The sequence below is a fragment of the Neopsephotus bourkii genome, unplaced genomic scaffold (assembly GCF_033783945.1).
Source record: "Neopsephotus bourkii isolate Nb327-2 ecotype Australia unplaced genomic scaffold, CSIRO-AGI_Nbou_v1 NB_1783, whole genome shotgun sequence".
NCBI classification, from domain to species: Eukaryota; Metazoa; Chordata; class Aves; order Psittaciformes; family Psittacidae; genus Neopsephotus; species Neopsephotus bourkii.
The window spans coordinates 198,900-219,008 of NW_026902257.1; the positions used below are offsets into that span (position 1 = coordinate 198,900).

The window sequence follows — 20,109 nt, forward strand, 5'->3', positions numbered from 1 at the left end:
ACCCAGGCTTCCAAGAAGATGGGGCAGTGCACAGCTACCAGGGCCCACACTGGCCACCAGGATCCTGGCAGTCAGGGCATCGCCGAGCTCACAGGCTCACAGACAGCAGTTACAAGCCTGAGACCACACACAGCTACCGTCTTTCAGCCATTTATCCAGATTTATGCCTAAAGAAACACAGAGAATCGATTTTATTATTCAAGCGAGAAATTTTATTATTTTCTTTTTTTTTGTGGAAGAGGTTAGGAAACATTTCCAAGGAAGAGTTATGCTGAGTTTTACTGAGAAAGGACAAACCTACCCTGCCTTACAGCATGCAGCTGTAACCAGAAAATAGCTATGGATCTATATACAAATGCATTGTGCCTATGCTAAAATGCAGTCAGAAGTTCAGAGCACTCATGTAACTGAAATCACTTGTAAACTCACTTTTAATAAAGGCATATCCTACTATTACTATTCTGGTTCCATCGCAGAACAGAAGCGATGTTGTCAAACACTGGGTGGCTTTAAATTACTGCTCTTTCCCACGAAGTTCATGTTGCCACAACCAGTTACTGTTTCAGCATAAAATATAACAAATACAGAAATAAGAGAAAAGCCTAATCTGTTACACAGAGCTAGTAAACAGAGTGCTTTGTGGTTTAAAGCCAGTTTGCAGAACTGGTAAATGGCAGAGAGCAATTCCTGCACTGCCTGGCAGTGCCCGTCACACTCACAGGGTCTGGCTACTGGGCTTTCCCTTGCTGGGCATCACTGCTCAGCCCCACCACAGCTCCATCAGCTGGGGCTCCCAACGGCTTGAGTCACCAAAGAGTCAGGACCAGAGCTTAAGGAAGGCAGATGGCTTTGAAGCACAGAGCTGGAAGAAGTATGGGAGGAGCCATACCAAAGGAAAACTGACTGGGTTAATAAGGAAGGTAGCACACTGAGAGATGAAACACAGCACAAGAAACACAATGTGAGATTTAAGGAGGTGAGCTATACAAGTTCTCAGTATATAATACAGCATGTGTAATTTCTGTCAGGTATGCTAAGGACGTGGGGAAAACACAGTTCCAGATTCATACATTTTTCTAACCAGCGCTGGTCAGTGACTCTGCTTTGTGTTAATTGCTCAGGAGCATAATTAATGTGCCACTGTCATGCACAGCCACATAGAGGAGAAGACACCTGGTCCTATGGTAATGTAGGAGTGATTGATAGCAACTGCAAAATTTGAGTCCTGAAGTGGGCTCTACCCATGCTTTTTTGCTTACACTATGGCACAGAAGCAAGAAAAAGTGAAGCACTTCCACAGGATTTTTTGCTAGAGAAACTACCAAAGAATGATGAAAAGCAGAACAGCACCAGGAGAGCAGTCACCATGTGGTGATCTTACGATGTATTTGTACAAATCAAAGTAACTTTCAGAGAAGTATGGTGAACAGAATAATTCCCTCTGTAATTCATAGGTCTTGACCTTTTCTCTATTTTGGGATTACTAGGGATGTATAAAGCAGTCTGTGCTCTTTCTAGGGAATCCCTGTTGAAATAGACAAAATAATCCATTTGTGTAAATAGCCAAGCTGAATATACTTGAGAATCATAACAACTTAAAAACTAATTTAAGATTACAATCTGTACTTTTAAGACAGCTATTTATAATCTCTAATTATCCAATAGAGACAAATAGGTGAAATTGTACGACATTGGGGAGCATGAACTGTGCATGATTAGTAATTATTCCCTGAAACTGTATATTGTAAACCATGAATAACAGTTTTTTAGTAACCGATTTAATTTCACATGTCAAAGTTGCTAATAAGCTATGCCACAACTTGCAAAGCACTATTAGAGCCAAGTATTTTTCTGCTGTAAGTGTTCTACAGATTGATTGTTAGCAGTGAAACAGTCTTCCCCACAGATGCACTCAGTGAGGCATGCATAGAATCCAGTACCAGACAGCAGCAAAACGCATTCAAGGAGATTCAATGCTTAAAATTGTTCTTATTACTACCATTGGGCTGCAAGTACCTTGCATTGACTTGACACAGCACACAGCCCATACCAGCATCTCTGCCTTCGTAACGAATGCCATCAGTGATGGTTGCCTATGCTCCTCCTAACAAGCTAACCAGCTGATGCATGCCTTAAAACACCCAGTTATTGCAGTGACCTCAACCAAGGCGGGAGAAAAGCAGGGCTCAGCAAAGGCACTTGAAAGCTCAGGAGTCCACAACTAATCACTTGTGTCAATACCCAATCTTGATTTCTATAATTTCTAAGAGTTAACTATTTCTAAGAGTTCTGACTTCCTTTTAACTCTAACACATTCACTTCCATCTTTTGGCATGGTGAACTGAAGGAAAAGTTTTCACTGGTTTCTGTTGACTGCATTCAGCTCATGACTTCGATTGCCTTCCAGCATCAACACTGCAGACCATTTTTGAGGGCACAGATATGGGCAACTGACACTGTTCTTTTTCCTTGCCCTTGCTGATAAGCACAACCGCCCAGTGGAAAATAGCAGGAGGTAAGAGACCTGGCTATCAGCATCAGCAACCTGCTGTGTTTCCAAAACATGCAAACTGGGACAACCGGATCCTTCTGGGGTACTGGCCAAGCGCTAAGAGCTCAGGTGCAGCAATGCTTACCACCTCTGCACTACCTCAGTATCCATTCCAATACATGCTAAGCAGCATTGATGTCAGTGAGAGGCATTTCTGATGCTTATGCCTGTGCAGCTCAGCCAGGACTGCAGTAGCAGCTGAAGTTTTAAGGGCTGGAGGATCAGTAGAAAGTCCCACTTATATCTTTACCCCAAATCATCATGCATATGTATTAATCATTTCCTCTCTGGTACCTTATCTTTTTTGTTAGGAACCACCAGACATCTTAAAGATAACGTCTGGTATAAGTTGAAGTTGTCTGGGGAACTAACTGTACTTTCCTATCTGGTCTGGGCAGATACTCACTTGAGATGGAAATATGAGCTGGTTGAACTTCTTGCTCCAAATACTATTACCTGAATCGGGTTGAACTTCTTGCTCCAAATACTATTACCTGAATCCAGAGTCTCATCTGCCTTGTAAAATATTACTGTAAAAACTTATTTCAAAGAAACAACTTAAAACAATTTCTAAAATGCAGAAATTCCATTTATTATATTGAGAATATAAATTGCAATAAGTCTTGCAATGCATTCTCTTCACTCTAAGTACAATACAGTACACTGTTCTCCACAATAAGTTACATAAAGGCAAATTTTATGTACATATAAAAAGGATCAGTGCCTGGAAGTATTTGCACAGCATAACTGCTATTCAGAAATCAACCATTTATATCTTTAGTTGCCTTCAGAATTCTTGAAGCAAACTGAATTCATGAACAGGTCTTCACTACCTGGTTTGAGAAGAGTTTTCAACTCATTTCTAAATTCAGTGGAGACCATGCAAATGGTTTAACCACTGAATTAGCATTCTCAGCATTCAGTCTATAAACACATGTATTAAAAATGAGGCATGCCATGTGGTAGCATATAAAACAACATGGAGAAAAATCACGTGCCGGAATTTAAACTGCTTATGTATCCCAAAATAACCAATAAGGAAGTAGAAAAGTAGTAGTGCCATTGTACAAGGCACTAATGAGACCATAGCATAATTCTACTTATGCATGTTGAAAATAAAGAGAGTGAGCAAGCAAAAAAAAAAAAACAAAAAACAAAAAACCCCAAAAAACAACCCCAAACCAACCCCAAAACCCTCCCACCAAAACCCAACTAAAATGCCCTCAAACTGAAAAAGAATAAAATTACTAATATAATCAGTAGAATGGAGACCATTGTATGAGGAAAGACTGTAACAGCACTTGCTTTTTCAGTCACAGAAACAGCTGACATTATATGACAGCCTTTCCAAAAACATATCAGGAAAATGCCAGAAAAAGAAAGCAAAGGACAATAACAGCATAATAGCAAATGAGCCTCTAATAAATTTATATGGGAATGAAAACATGGTTCCTCAACTTAAAGGATGAGATGTACACACTGGACCTTTGAATAAGGAGGAGTGGAGCCAAAAATCTTTAAACAAATTAGTTTAATAGCATAACTCAGTTCATAGAAGGAATTCTGTGATGTGGCATCTACTGTGGGAAAAGACCAGACCCAGAAATGCCCAACTGAGACAACGCTCCCAACTCGTCCGAGTCAGGAGACAGAGAGACAAGAAGGTTGTGTCTGGTTTGCAGTGTGAAATTACATTATATGCTCTAAAATTCCACTTAAAGATTATCATTCTCCTCCACCAATATAAATAACTCTGTATTGAACCATGTGAATGTCTGTTAATACAGCAAATGTGGCACCAAGCCCTTGCTGTGAATCAGCAACCTGAACAGCTGATGTACCAGTCGGCACATCCTGTACAACTTTTATGGAAATTATTTTTCACACCTTTCTTGTTTCTACAATGGAGTGTAAGTATAGTGTCCTTCTAAAGTCACAGAGCAGTGAGCCATACAGACTGAAAATACCCAAGACAACACAAAAGATTATTTAATTCTTAAAATAATGCAAATATAAAAATTGAAATGTACCATGTGGAAAAGTGTCGAGTTATACATTCCACTGATTTTCCAATCCATACTCAAGTCTCTTTCCTTGAACTACATACATTTTCCAATTTATTTGAGGTGCTTGAACTTGCAAGATATCTAGGTAACAGCGTAACAGTCAAAGAATTACTTGAAAAACAAATACAAGAACCAAAAACCCTTTAAACTCTTCTTCACTGAAAAAGAGAGGCACTGCATTGTTAAGCTGAATTAAGGCTGTAAAATGGTGCTGGTTCATTGTGAATTTGAAGTCATCAAAAGTCACAGGGTTGACATTTAACCCACTGCTTCGCTGTTAGTCCTGTAAGCCTGCTTACGGAGGTGAGTCTCAATCTCCTCCCTGAAGACCAGCATCCCAAGGTGCGAGTGAGAGGCCTCATTCATGGCTTTGGACTGGATACACATGCGATACTGCTCTGGAGTGAGTTCATCTGCACAATGCTTCTCATGCCAGAGGTGAAAGAGACCAGGGACAGGTGTCCTGATCACAATAAGGTCACCATGCAAGTACTTTCTGTAAAGGTGAACATCCTCACCACCCCAGCCTTTCACTTCCAAGTCAAAACCCCCTATAAAAAACAATATCAGAAAAAGTTATTTTGGTACACAGGCCAGATGAAAGGCAAAAAGAGCAATGCTCCTTGTATAATGTATTACCAAATCTGGTGTGACATACCACTTTTTTAAGTTTTCCATGCCAAATTGAAGGAGAGGAGCTTCAATCATACCACATCCTTTGTGGTGGAAACTGCCCAGGACACAGATCATGCACTGCTGGCTCCAGAAAGTCTCTTAGAACAGTGTCCCCATATCACATTATGCATGACATCTCATGTGACAGCTGCAGAAAACTGCATGCAAATCTTACTGGCTATGCTTTTGGGTTATTTTTAGCAATCAGAATAGATTTTAGCAGCTGAAAAATGAAGCAGTCATGCCTCACATAAAAAGCCCTTTCTAAATGTGCCAGCAACTACTCCATTGATCACAACTAAAAAATACAGACTAAGGAAAGGAACCTGTTCCACCATTTTAAGTTCTCTTGCTTTTCCAGAACCACAGTCTAAATCAACCCAAACTCATGCAAAATTTCAAAACTCATGAAGACTTCCTTTAGCATATACTTTACACATGGCAATAGGACTGCTATCATAAATCAGCCTGCATTCAAGCCATTCTACAGAGCATAGGGCTACATCATTACACCTTATGGCAGGCTGTCTTCAAGATGGTTTTCCAAATCGAAGCACACCTAGCTTGTTCTCAGTTTTAACAGCATGCCACAAGGGGGTGGTAAAGCATACTGCTAAAGACAAACAACTCTTCAACTACTCAAGGTTATTTCAAAGAAAGATTTTGAATGCTTCCTATATATGTTAGTGGTTTATTTGAGGGATGTTTTTCTTAAACTTGATTAATTTGCTTCAGACAGTCAAAGTACAAGAAAATGAACGATTTTTAGAAGTTCTATAATGAAATGTTGGTACTAAAAAAAATACTGTCACTTGATCAACACTCAGCAGATAGGACATGAAAATCTAAAGAAATCCTATTTATCTCTTTGGTCAAACTTGTCAAGCAAACCTGACTGCTGCGCTTGGAAAACAGTAAACAAATGCATTACTCTCCTGTCAGTAGATAAGGACTGAGAATTAATTTTTAAACACAATCTTTTTTGTTTTTTCATTTTCATCTTACCAACAGTCAAAAAGTCTGTCCGATACTGACAAGTCATCCCAAAGCCAAAATCCCGCCAGAAACCAGAATCCTTCTTGTGTACCTGCAATTATAAAGCAGTTTCACTTTGAAATGCAAAATACAATGAAGGAGATATATTGCACTTAATTTTGTAGAACACTAAGCTCTTCCGATCATTTGCTCGGTGCAGGATACATCATATAACACTTCTAGCATTTCTGTGTAATGCACAGATGTGGGCTTCCTAATTTACCTGCTGTTCACTTCACCCTTTGACATCTGATTCCAAACACTTCCTCTTATTGCAATTTCTATGTTTTCTTTCTGCCACACAACCTCTAGTTTCTATATATCTGCTCAGACCAAGCAGTAAATTTTTGGTAGTCTATTGCCAAAACATTTGTTCCAACACTGCAATTCCTACCTGTTTTCTAAGGTCACATTTGTCTCTTCTTGTTCTGATATGATGAGAAAAAGAAAAGTAAGTTTTGTGATTGAAGGCAGCAACCATAACATTTTTCAATTCAAAAAAGCAAACACCAGAACTGTCAGGCAGCAGCTCACTCCCCTCAGCTGTGACTACTTGAGGGCATATGTAAAACCTTCCCTCCTACTTTCACTAGGATCCTTGCAAGAAATACAGGGGTGAGCCATAGCATGGGGTTTTTTTCTTTCAGTAAGGCTGTGTTGCACTCTCCTTTCTCTCCTCGAAACCTGTCTACATCAAAGTCCCAGCTGCAAAACCCAATTTCATTTATGCAGTCTCTTTCAAGAGAGTCAGGCTGCACGCTGACTGCGGCCATTCCATCTTCAGGCAACAAAGATCCAGAAATAGAGCACTTCTTTCTGATGAGCCCTGAATGATCCTTAAACCTACTCTCGTGAATGTTTGCGGGGTCTGTTTATTGTTTTGACTACAAGGTTCCCTAGAAGCAGTGTGTGTTTCTCATTCCATAAGCAAGACAAAATTAGCAGTATAACAGCCGATGATTCTAGCAGACGCTGGATGGCAAAGGTAAAGAAACAATCTGCACAGGGTACAGCTGTCCATAGCACAAAAAAAAAAAAAAGGAAACTGACTAGACATCTTAGCTCACCTTGAGTTACATGGCACACTTCCTGCAACTATCATTTGGTAGTTAGCAAAGAGTCCATACTGAGGGAATCCTATCAAACATCATTCACAGGTTTTTGCCTTTCACCACTTTGCTGGAACTTAAGGTGAAAATTGCTGCCACGTTATGCCACTATCCTCGTAAAATAGTGGCTTTCCAAGCCAGAATTAAACAATAGATCAGAACCACCAACTTCATTTGACTAAAGCTTTTGGGCTTTGGTTTGTTTGTTGTTTTTTAATCTGGAACTCCAAGTACATCTAAGATTGAGGGGGTTTTCCTATTTGATAAGATTTTCTTCCAAGTGCTTTGCCCATAAAGTGTTTAGATATGCACTAAGATCATAAGAGATCTCAAACAGACTATTAAGTTACATTTAATTTTGGTTTGATACAAAGCATAGTTAATTTCTATTCAGAATAAATCACACTGCTTACCAGTTGTTGCTCCACAGGGGCTGGTATATCTTGGTTGGCATAGACAATAGCAGGATTGTAAAGGCTGAATACCACAGGATAAAACACCTTTTTCCCTGGAAATGAAAAAGTAATTGTTACTCACTGTGGGCACACTTTCTGAAAGCAAGAGGAAACTAGAAATACTCTATGTAAAATACTAGCTATTAGCCGTCAAAAGGAAAACAAGCAAATATAAGTTCTAGCTGCTAGGATTTAACATTTAGGTAGCCTGTAACATCTAGTGGGGCAGAGCCCACAAGATTAGAAAAACAGATGTACACAAGTTTATATATACTCTACACGTATACATTTATATATAGTTATGCATACTTATATAAAATATTATACATATATTACATACCACAATGTCACATTAGATGCCTGTGAAAAATCCCTGCAATAATGTTATACAGTAAAGCTAAAAACCAAGTCCGAGTGACACCTTGCAATGATTAGTTTTATGGGCTTGCCTGTTTGCACAAACATGTAAAAGTGTGTACACCTAGGACATCCTGCAAGGGCATTAAACATCATGAGTATTCTGATTATGCTGTGACACTACTCCTATGCCTATTACAAAAGCCAGATAGATATTTTTCAAGGATCTCTTGCACTGCCAGTGCCACAAAAGTACTGACCACATCCCACAAGAATACTCAGTACCCTGACTTGGGCATTAACTCTGAATGTGTGAGAAGCCTTACAGATCTCACTTGCAGCAAAGGTGACAAACTCTCAGTATGAATTGTCAAGCAGTATCTCGAACTGCCTTCCTTATGAAAGCTCACAAGATGCTCCCCTCCAAAGTTTTTCCAATTATTTATATAACTCTTTTCATCAAGTGCAGAGACAGACAAAAATGAAAGAAAAAGCAAGAAACAGCATCCAAATATCTGGCTTACAGCAAAATTTCTTGCCTGCTTATTATGTGAAGAGGAAGTACCTATTCATTCCAAATTGACATTTGCAGAAAATGGTTTCTGGCTATGACAACACCAGAATAAGAGTAAGCACTAAAAAAAACAAAATAAAGCCAAGCAAATGTTTGACAGGAGGTGGTCTTAACCAACAGTCTTGTTACCTTGAGAAAGCTTTATCCAGAAGCTGGTAGAACAAGCAGGCTTCATACAAACTTGAGAAAAATGGTCAGAAAATTTCAGAGCTCGGTATGTAAATGTGGAACATTAGCTCAGTCTCTTTAAGGAGCACATTGTGTAGCTCTACTGAAACCCTTTTATACATGAAGTGTCTTGGTCACACAAGCGTGAGAAGACATAAATCAAACTTAGAATCATAGAATGGTTAGGGTTGGAAAGGACCTGAAGATCATCAAGTTCCAACCCCCCTGCCATGGGCAGGGACACCTCACACTAAACCATATCACCCAAGGCCTCATCCAACCTGCTCTGTAACACTGCCAGGGATGGAGCATTCACAACCTCCCTGGACAACCTATTCCAGTGCCTCACCACCCTAACAGGAAAGAATTTCCTCCTTATATCCAATCTAAACTGCCCCTGTTTAAGATTTAACCCATTACTCCTGGTCCTATCACTACAGTCCCTAATGAAGAGTCCATCCCCAGCATCCCTATAGGCCCCCTTCAGATACTGGAAGGCGGCTATGAGGTCTCCACACAGCCTTCTCTTCTCCAGGCTGAACAGCCCCAACTTTTTCAGCCTATCTTCATACGGGAGGTGCTCCAGTCCCCTGATCATCCTTGTGGCCCTTCTCTGGACTTGTCCCAACAGATCCATCTCCTTTTTATGTTGAGGACACCAGAACTGCACACAATAATGCAAGTGAGGTCTCACAAGAGCAGAGCAGGGGGGCAGGATCAGCTCCTTTGACCTGCTGGTCACACTCCTTTTGAGGCAGCCCAGGATACGGTTGGCTTTCTGGGCTGCAAGCACACACTGCCAACTCATGTTCATTTTTTCAACAACCAACACCCCAAGTCCTTCTCTGCAGGGCTGCCCTGAATCTCTTCTCTGCCCAACCTGTAGCTGTGCCTGGGATTGCTCCGACCCATGTGTAGGACCTTGCACTTGGCATGGTTAAACTTCATGAGGTTGGCATCAGCCCACCTCAGAAGCGTGTCAAGGTCCCTCTGGATGCCATTCCTTCCCTCCAGCGTATCAACCGAACCACACAGCTTGGTGTCATCGGCAAACTTGCTGAGGGCACACTCAATCCCACTGTCCATGTCAGCGACGAAGATGTTAAACAAGACCGGTCCCAACACCAATCCCTAAGGGACACCACTCGTTACTGGTCTCCAGCCGGACATGGAGCCATTGACCACAACTCTTTGTGTGAGGCCATCCAGCCACTTCTTTATCCACCGAGTGGCCCATCCATCAAATTGAAGTCTCTCCAATTTAGAGACAAGGATGTTGTGTGGGACAGTGTCGAATGCTTTACACAAAACTTGTTACAAACTTGTTAGAGATTTCAGTATAACAAAAATAATTTTCCACTGCAAGTCCTACACTGAGTTTTGTTATACAAATTTACATGCAGACCAATTGTTAAAGCAATTAAACTATCCAACTTTCTTTTAGACAGCCAAACCTTAAGAAAACTGTACTTCTTATGCAAAAAGGCAACATGTTCTTAAAACAAGCTATGCTAAGACAAAATTTATTTCTCAATCTAAATACTACTGTCCTTTGTGTGCAGAGTATTTTTCATCTTCCCAGGCTCATGGTACTGAATAATCTCCACCATTCAAGCTAGTTTTCTCTATTGTCAGTTTAAGCAAAACAAGGCAACAATACTGGGTTACAGCAACTGTAAAGAAACATACCAGGCTCAGCATTTAAGCGACAACTGTTGAGGAACTCAGCCGTGAAATAAACATCAACATCACAGAAGAACATCAGGACCTCGCCCTTTTCCCAGGCTCTGGCACCCACATCAAGTCCTCGGCCTCGGTTAAATTCCTCATTCAGAGAGACAAGTGTGTAATTGTGGAAGCTTGTTTCTCTAAAACAAAAAGAGAGCCAAATACAAAATAAACCGGGGGGGGTGGGGGTGGGGGGGGAACGACAGGGGACAGAATGGATCATTTATACTTTCTCAGCATTTTACAGTAATTTTATTCCAGAAATTAAAAAATCCCAAAACAATCCTGTTATACCATGAGAATGAGGAAAAAAAAACCCTGTTCCAACAACAACAAACCATTTTAAATACCAAACAGTATTGTTCACATTGACTGACACTGGATCAACACACTTACCTAGCTACAGATTCTAGGATGCCTTTTACTTCTGATAGCCCATCTTGTCCAAAATACACCACTGTGAGGTGAAGACGCTTATCCTGATGAATACACACATCCCTGCAAGCACAAACATAAACTGATATTAATAATAACTTGCAACACAACAGAAACTTCAGGTGCTTAAAAGCTGTTACATGTAAGAGTATTAGCAGATTTAAGCATTCTGGTTAGACTTCAACTAGCTTCTAAAGAAAACAAGGAAAAACATTTTCCCTTTTCTTTCCCCATCTTTCCCACTTGAATCAGAAGGTTCCAATACTGTGTGTCTCATTCCAAAACCTTATTTTATAAAGAGGAGCTCAAAAGCTGATGTAAACATGAAAATGATGTTCAAGATCATCTGTGTCCAGGTTCACAACAACCCTGGCATTTGGTCTAGAAGTGCAATTTGAGAATCTCTTAAATCGTTTTAGAAGGAACGTTTTCTCCATATAGTAGGCTCAATTACAAGCATTCCAAGGCAGCTGCACACAATGTTGGAATCATTAGTTCTGGAAATTCAGTTTGAAAAGGAAACAAGATACTGAAAATCAGCAATAAAGCTCACTATATAATCTCATGCACCTACCTAAAGTTTTGCATAAATTGTGCAAATGCCTCAGTTCTTCCAGCAAGAGGGACAATAATGTTAATGATTGATCTAGAAATATCGACTGTTTCACTCTTCACTTTCATGAGTGGTCCAAAAGGTCGGAACAAGGTGACATGCCTGTATTCCATGCCATCCATCTTCTTATAAAACAGCTCATACTGTGTCCCTTTATCTCTTTCTGTACGATAGTAACCTGAAGAATAAGCCACACAAGTAATTTGTAAAGTCAAAGATCCCAGCAATTGTATTTCAGACACACTGTTTTTCCAAAGAACTATAGAAGCAAGTAAGTAAACCTGTAGGGAAAAAGCTTCTGGGCTTTTCCTAAAACCAAAACAACTTACAAACCATCAACAATCACAATAACTTTCTATCCTCCTAGACCAGATCTGAGAAACAGTCCCAAACAAGCTCCTGCTTCCCTTGCTTCTTAGAGGCCACAACAGACTTTATCATCCTACATCAACTTCTCAGGCAGCATTAGTTTGGTCTTCCCAATAGAAAGGGAATTCAGCTATTTGATAAAGGATGGCCGAAATCTATTATTGCCTGTCCTTACGCCCTTCAGTAAGGATCATCCCCAGAGCTAGTCCACAGTGAAAGCTCAGATCATCTGGCCAGCAATCAGCATAACACAAAGCTGCGGGCAGAACAAATGACATAGTAACTTGCTTGACAAAGCCTGGAAAATCTAAAATGTGATATCTAAAAAAAAAATAATGTGTGATAAACGCTGGAATGCTCTAAAATTGCTTTCATTGCTGACCACTAGCTACAGGATGTTCTCTGTGATGAATAAAGACAGTGGTATTTCACTATAGTCACAGTCCTCTAAGGACAGAGGCAGAAGTTTTCCCACTAGCTACAGGACGTTCTCTGTGATGAATAAAGACAGTGGTATTTCACTACAGTCACAGTCCTCTAAGGACAGAGGCAGAAGTTTTCTACCTAACTGTAACACTGAGAAAACACCAGCGGTCCACTACAAACAGGATTACCTATTTAGAGAAATTTCACTCTTAATGGGTTGGAAAGTCTATCTCATTCAGAATATGAGTCATTTAAGGACATCAAGGAAGCAAGTTAAGCCAACAGCCTCTCTAATTTTATACCACAAAGCAAAAGACCAAGACTCATCTGTGGCATTGGCTCAACTGAGCTTTGTGTTGTTAATTCTGTACCCATACTAATATGAGAGCAAGAGATGATGAGGGGAAAAATACTCCAACAGAACTGCCCTACATTCATCCCATCTCTGCTCTCCTCTCTCTCACCCAAAAGAAAAAGGTGTCCTATAGAGAAAAAAAATAAGCTACGCTATGAACCAAAGAACTTTGAGCTGGCCAGAGACAACACCCCTGCCCTCACACCATGCAGCCAGTGTATCTCCATTCACTCATTCAGCAGGCCTAGACTGCCTCTTCTTCTGCAAAGCAGCCTCCAGAGCACCTAAAATCCTCTCCCAGGCTCCCACCAAAAGAAGGTGGCAGGGCACAGGATAGACAAACTGGTCTGGTGACACAAGGGGTTGTCTTTTGTGCTCAGTATACTGTCCTTATATGTGTGTATATATATACACACTGTGGTTATTGTCCTTTTTTGCAACTGAAATCAAGAGGGGAGGGGATGTGAGGGGAACAGTCCTCAAACTTAGAGCAGCTTTGTTTTGTCTGCCTTGAATAGAAAGGTTTGCCTCTCTCCTCTCTCTCTACTACCCCCATGCAAGTATTCCTCCATGCTCCTTCCTCCCATTATTTTCTCATTCAACACAAGAAGCAAGGATTGCATACACCACCTTGCCCCAGCTTTTTTTCTCTATAACCCACGCTCCATTTACAGAGTCCTTTCCCGAGATCTACCTAATTCCCTCCATGTTCCTCTGCTCCAGCCTCTCTCCCCAAACCAAATCCCATTTTATTCACTGATGTTCCCTCTTCCTGCCCCATCCTGTATCTGCCCAACTGCCATTCTTTCACAGCAAGCTCCCTATACCACTCGTATATTCTGCTCTGTAATGCACCCTCTCTTGCAGGTAAGCATGTGTACTGGCACACCTGATGGGACACATGGATGACCACCACACAGGGTGTGTGGGAGATGTGTTGTAGCAGAACAAGCCAATGCCTTTATACTGAAATTTAATGGTGTCTGAATACAGCTTTTCCACCTTAAAAGCTTTTTACCCTATGAATACAGTTTTGAAATGAACACTAAGAGACAGAAATCCGTATTTATTCTTTTGTGAACACAAAGCTGCATAAAATATGCAACACATTTTAATCCTCAGCATGACAGTTTCAAATCAGTATTAATTACAAGTACTGAAAAGCGTGTTTCAAACAATGGAAGTCCAGTGTTGATTCTTAGAAGCAGAAAAAGATCTTAAATCCCTCTCAGCCCTTTTTCACTCCAACTCTTTGTGCTGCATAGTCTAGCACTGTACCTTGAAAACAGCTTCTTGCTTACTGAAGCAGCTGATGCAACCATGGCATTTGCACACCTTGTTTTCATGCAACACAGCAAATACTTTGTACCAGTAATCCTGCATAAACTCACATTCAGTATTTCAGATAAAATTCCTTTCTTTGGTATCTAATAGCTGTTTACAGATGAAAATACCATTTATAAGTGAAACTTTTTAAAAGCATGTCACAGTTGTAAGTAGGTTATCTTGAATCAGAGGACAGGCTTAGATGTCAGTTTGCAACAGAAGGCTGTGGCACAGAAGAAAAATTCGTAGATTGAAGGAACTTTAAAAAATTACCATTGCTGTTAGTTCATAAAGACCTTAATATGAATTTCAGTAGGGCCTTGCCAACATTTCATTGCTAGGAGATTCCCAACTTTTGAATCTCAGCATCCTACCAATGGCACACTTTCAAAATAGTATATGCTCTTAACTATGAGCTAACCTCCACAGGCAATCTACTAATTTGAATACTTTTATGGGATTAAAGCTTCTACACACAGAAGCCTGAACTGAAACAGCCAGAAAAAGAACCCACATCTGTTTTACTTCTTAGCATATTCAGGTTTTTAACACTTGGGACTGACTCATGTAATAAAACTTGCTATCTCACCTTCCAACTAGCATATGCTGGCTGCCATCCAAAATAGAGCTCTATAAGCAAAGAGGTAAAAAGCAGCAGAAATAATTTAACAGCTGTTATTCCTCGTCCATGAAGCTTTAGTCCCTTCTCAGAGTTCTGTTTCTCACCAAACAAATCGAGGAATACTGGGAATCAATTACTATTAAAGCCAAAAAGCTATTCTTCTATTGCCTTGAATACTATTATTTCTTTTACAGCTACCAAGAAAGTGTTTATGGAATTTAAGAGGTGTCCCTTATTTCTGTATACTAAAATCGTCAGCTGAAGTTCCAGGACACTGGCCAGTTTCTGGTCATATGCAGGTCATACTAAAGGGGGTATTTTGCATGATAAGCAGTCAAAACTGTTCTGTGGATGGCAGGGACTCTGGAAGTTTTGACTCTGAGCTTGTAGTGCTGGGATAAACAATCTTTTATATGCCAAGGATGGGCTGGAAGTTTTCCCTTGAGATTCAGACCTAAAGACAGTTTCTGGACTTTGCCCAGTTACAACTGGAAACACAGAAGCAAGAGAAATAGACCCAAACAAAAGCACTCAAATTCTGACAGACATTCAATAACAAGACCTTCATTAGAGATTAGCTAACCAACAATTAACTTCTGAAAATACACTAATGCCTCTATTTTCTGAAAGTTAAACGTCTAACCAATGGAAGAGCTTTTAATATCCTGATGAAATAAATTCATTACACTGATAAATGTAACCCAAATAACCCAGTTACACTGATAGTAAAGTACAGATGTCCATGAAAGCTCCTCAATGAGTTTTGCATCACTATTCAAGATTTAATGTCCCAGGCTTCTGAAGAAAGGGGATGGGCAGAAGTAATACTATTATGCTCTTCCCATTTTACTTATCCTCTGTTTCTGAACATCAAATAATGATCTCAAAGAAAACTATTTTTAATCCAGGACTATCTTAGAATGCCCAGTTCATCAATTAGGTTCATTGTTTGTAGTCCTCAACCCTTCATTTATGATAATATGTAATATTGCAACTTTTATCCCCTCTAGGGACACTCTTCATCCAAGGAGAACAGCATACTCCCATTTCTCATATTCTTAGATCTAACAGAAATATTTAAAAAAAAAGCAACTTCAAAGTGTTTCTCAAACAGCAACTACAGAACAAGACTTTTTTTAAGGTCAGATTTTTTGTTCTGTTAATATTAGATGTTTGGAAGTTTCAATTTGGGTTGCAGCAAAGCAAAAAAGGTAGCAATGCAGTAAACAGGCCTACAGAACTGAGAAACTTACTGATTTTCTCTTCATCAGCAAAGTAAGTCAAGTCTTGTTGAAAACTAATTTTGAGCTTTCAGAAAGTATCTTCACAGTTGTAACACATACTTGCAAATCTTTTTTTTTTAACTTGGTGTTATTGCTCAAAGCTTGCCAATAGCCATGATGTGGCTGTGACAGCTCTGCCTAATCACAGCTCCAAACAGATTAGGCTCATTACTCTGTCTTGCAACGCTAAAAAAATAACATCAGTTTGGATAACACCTGAACAGACTGCTCACTCTTGTGGATACACCTTCCTGGCACCACTGGTAGAAGTCAGAATACCTTTATATACAGACTACAGAGGCTGAGCATGCAGCAAAGAAGTTGCATGAACAGTTGAATCAAGGACACAAAATAAAAAGCAGCAACAAGAAAGCACTGATCAGAATACATTTTTGCCTACACTTTGTGGCCTAAGCAGTAATAAAAATCAGTAGATTCAAATACTGTGTATTATTTGGTATGTACTTTTTAAGAAAAGTTTATTTAGAAATTTGCATTTATAGAGCAGACAAATTTAAATATGCAAAAGACAGATTAATTTTTAATTCATATCATTAGTCTTTGTTGTCACAAGTGACTCCAATACAGTTAAATCCTAAAATAGAGGAAGAAAAACAATTCTTGATGCTTTTACAAATTGAGACAGTGGGCAAACAAACAAAAAAGAAACACCAAAACCAACCAAACCAACAACCCACACTGATACGCATTACTACAGCTAGTTGCCATAGTAATGCAACATGAGCAACACCCAACATGAGCAACATCATAAAAATGTTTTTCTTTTTCTACAGTTCCCTATGCTTGAAAAGAATGTCGTTACAGCAGTTTGATTTCCAAAACCGGTTATCAATACACTGGTGTGAACAGAGGCAGGGGCATGAAGTACAACTTTAAGGTCCTAAATTTACTTGCTCTTGCTCCTTGGAGGTCTGCAGTCATTATAGACAGTGCACTGAGAAAAATAAACAGCTATTTCAGTAATGGTAAAAAGAAAAAACAGCTGCACACTTAATATAGAAAGAAAACAATTTTAATTGCAAGGATGACTACCTCCAGACAAAATAATATGGCTTTCAGTAAAAACTGTACCAAGAGCCTAACACTGCATTGGCTGTGTTATACTGACACAGTTGAGTGGATTCTATGACCTGTTCCACCTTCTGGAATGAAGAAGAGTACTTGCATTAAGCTTTAATCACATTAGCTGTTAAAAGCAGACTTTTTGTGCTACAGACCAATTACATCATCTTAGACTGAAAGAACTGATTATTTCAAGGCCAACGGTACTTTTCTCCAGCATGTTTGCTTAATAGTGCAGACATCAGTACTGCTGAGATCCAGAATCCCTTTTACAGTAATGCTTTTATAACATGCTCCAAATTCTGTGGGGCTTTTTTATGGCAGCATGAACTGTATTTAATACTGTAAATACAAAAAAAAGAGATACCAGGACAGGTTTTGATTATCTCCAACAGCATTTTACTGTACCTTGAAAGCCAACTTCTGTAGGAATTATCACTAATGCATATTTTAAGGGTGTCACTAAGTGAAAACATAGCTTCTATATCTGTTTTTATAATAATGTGCCCTGTAATTGTAAGTACTGAGAGAGAACTGGAGAACAACAAAATAGTTCAAGGTAATGCAGCTTAGCAGACCCTGTAACTTGTATACCATGAAGAACACAAAGTTCTTCAGCTGACAAGACCAGAGTACATAAGCCTACCAATGATCTCCCTCCGATATAAGTGTGTCAAATCTATGACAGTCAGTAGCCTGAATATTAAGTAAAAGTAGTATACAGATAAGAAGGACCCTGTAGCTTCATACTGACTGGCTTAACTATGCTGGAACAAGAGAAATTTATCAATTTCTCCCTCCTGAAGCCACCAGTTTCACTGGAAGTCTTTCAGTTATTCAGCACCGTAAGCAGTTCTGTTACACTGACTTCAGCTACAACCAATTACGAATGCCTCAGTATTTTAGGCAGACACAGCTGTATCCTGTACACTTGTGGTGAGCCCTTCTGAAATGGATTTCTTGCCCCCTACTCAAAACACAAGATAATGAAGCAGTAATAGTCTCATCATTAGAAATAAAGGTACTTAGTGTAACATCTGTTCAAGAGTATATTCAAGCAGGTAAACTCGTAAAAAATACAAATGCCATTAAATGTCTGTTGTGACATTCTGTTATGGGGCTGGAAAGCTTATAATAAACATACCTTCTATGAAATCATTTTCACTATACAGCTGCCTCTCTCCTACTCCATCATCTTCATCTTGTCCATCTTCTTCATCTGGATTATTGATGACTTCTAGGCCAGCCTCAATAACTTCCACCAACTCATCTCGCTTATCCTTTCTAACAGGTTTCTCTTCTGGATGCCGAGTGAGCCCCATTTCCAACTGAAATACTTTCATGGATGTAAAGCTTTCAAAAGGAATGACACCATATTCACTAGGCAGTTTAGCCCCCACGCTCACCTCAGCTTTGTCAATCTGTGAATGAAGAAATTCTAGGAGATCATTGGATGACTGTTCTTTGGTGCCCTGGTAGTTCATACCATTGACCCTTGGGCTCTTTTTTTCCTGCAGGGATTTCAATTTGTCACTCATTTCCTGAAGCTCTTGCTTTAACTGGGCAATCTGACGTTTCAGACTGGTAGCTCTGTTTTGATAATGCTCTTCTTGCTCCTGCAAGAGAGCTTGATAGTATTCTTTGCCCATGCTTTCGCCTACAACACCAGGCAGAGATCCATTATCGTCTGTTTGTGGAGCACACTCCAGCAAATACATAAGCAAGACTAAACTGAATAGTAAAGCAAGGCCCACTAATAGCCAACGAGTCCTGGCTTGAATTGCAAAGCCTCTTCTGGGCATTCTCATGTTACTACCACTTCCAATTCAAAAATATGACTTATCTGCTCATGCTTTTCAGGGAACATCACCCCAGAGTTCAAATTCTAGAAAGACAGAGAAAGTATGCCTGCAACAGTTACTACAAGTTTTGATAAAGTAGCTGACGTGCAGTTTTCAACCTTTGCCTTAATCAGGTGTCATTGCAGAGACATAAATCTGAAGTTCCTATGTCATCCATAACCATCAACTATGAGCTTGGTTGACGCCATACAATTTGTTCAGGATTTCCTACCCCAAACGAAAAAACCTGCAGAGGGTGAGGAAGGCGGAAGACACCAGCAAGGAGTCATATTTCCATTTCCTGTTTCAACCCTACTTGGGTGGTTTTAGTCTATTTGAAGTTCAGTGAGCAAAGTCTGCAGAAGTAATTTCATGAGCTTTGAATCAACAGCAATTTTTCTCCCTTGTGTGTGAGAGCAATCTACAACTTAGTAATTTTCATTGGGTAGTCTGGCCTTTCCTCTGGCACTTGAGTATTTTATTCCACTTCCCCTCCTTTCCTTGGAATCTGCGGTTTGAGTCAGCAAAATGAAGTCAGAACCTAAAATTAAAAGAAAGGTGCATATTAGAGCTACAAAGCAGCTAGTCATCTGAAAACACATGAATAAAGTTGTAACACATGGATGCAAAGGACTGCTGGGGGAAGGAGTGGGAAAAGGAGAATGAAAAACATTATCTCTTTCCATTGTATTATCCATCAGTGATTCCCTTTGACATAGTACCTGAAAAAAAGCAATATAGACAGTCTAATGAAATACATTTTTCACAAAGTCAGCTAAAGCAGTAAGGGTTCTTCTAGTCTCATCAAATTTTATTTGTTTTACCTCCCCCATTCATTCTTGGGTTTGATTTTTTTTGTTTTGTTTTCCTCTGTGGGAAGACAAAAAACACGATGCCCTTTCTACTCCTCTGAACTGAAAAAAAATTCCAAGAACTGTTTAGAAGCAGCAGCAACAGAAGCTTGCATTTACATTTGCTTTTATTTTAAGTAAATATCTTTTAGGAGATAATTATTTACTCATGAGTAAAGTTTTGCAG

The 20,109-nt window shown here is 39.6% G+C and overlaps 1 protein-coding gene across 1 annotated transcript in view; it reads right to left on the reverse strand.

Annotated features, from left to right (window-relative positions):
* Positions 1-4,064: 4,064 nt before the first annotated feature.
* CSGALNACT2 (chondroitin sulfate N-acetylgalactosaminyltransferase 2) overlaps positions 4,065-20,109 on the reverse strand; it is a 31,634-nt gene continuing 15,589 nt past the window's right edge. Inside the window, exons 2-8 of the mRNA XM_061380020.1 lie at positions 18,375-19,612; positions 11,728-11,944; positions 11,115-11,216; positions 10,680-10,858; positions 7,850-7,944; positions 6,298-6,379; positions 4,065-5,168 (exon numbers count right to left, since the gene is read on the reverse strand). Coding sequence (XP_061236004.1) covers positions 4,876-5,168; positions 6,298-6,379; positions 7,850-7,944; positions 10,680-10,858; positions 11,115-11,216; positions 11,728-11,944; positions 18,375-19,038 — 1,632 coding nt within the window. The 5' untranslated portion in view covers positions 19,039-19,612 and the 3' untranslated portion in view covers positions 4,065-4,875. The remainder of the gene's footprint in view (positions 5,169-6,297; positions 6,380-7,849; positions 7,945-10,679; positions 10,859-11,114; positions 11,217-11,727; positions 11,945-18,374; positions 19,613-20,109) is intronic.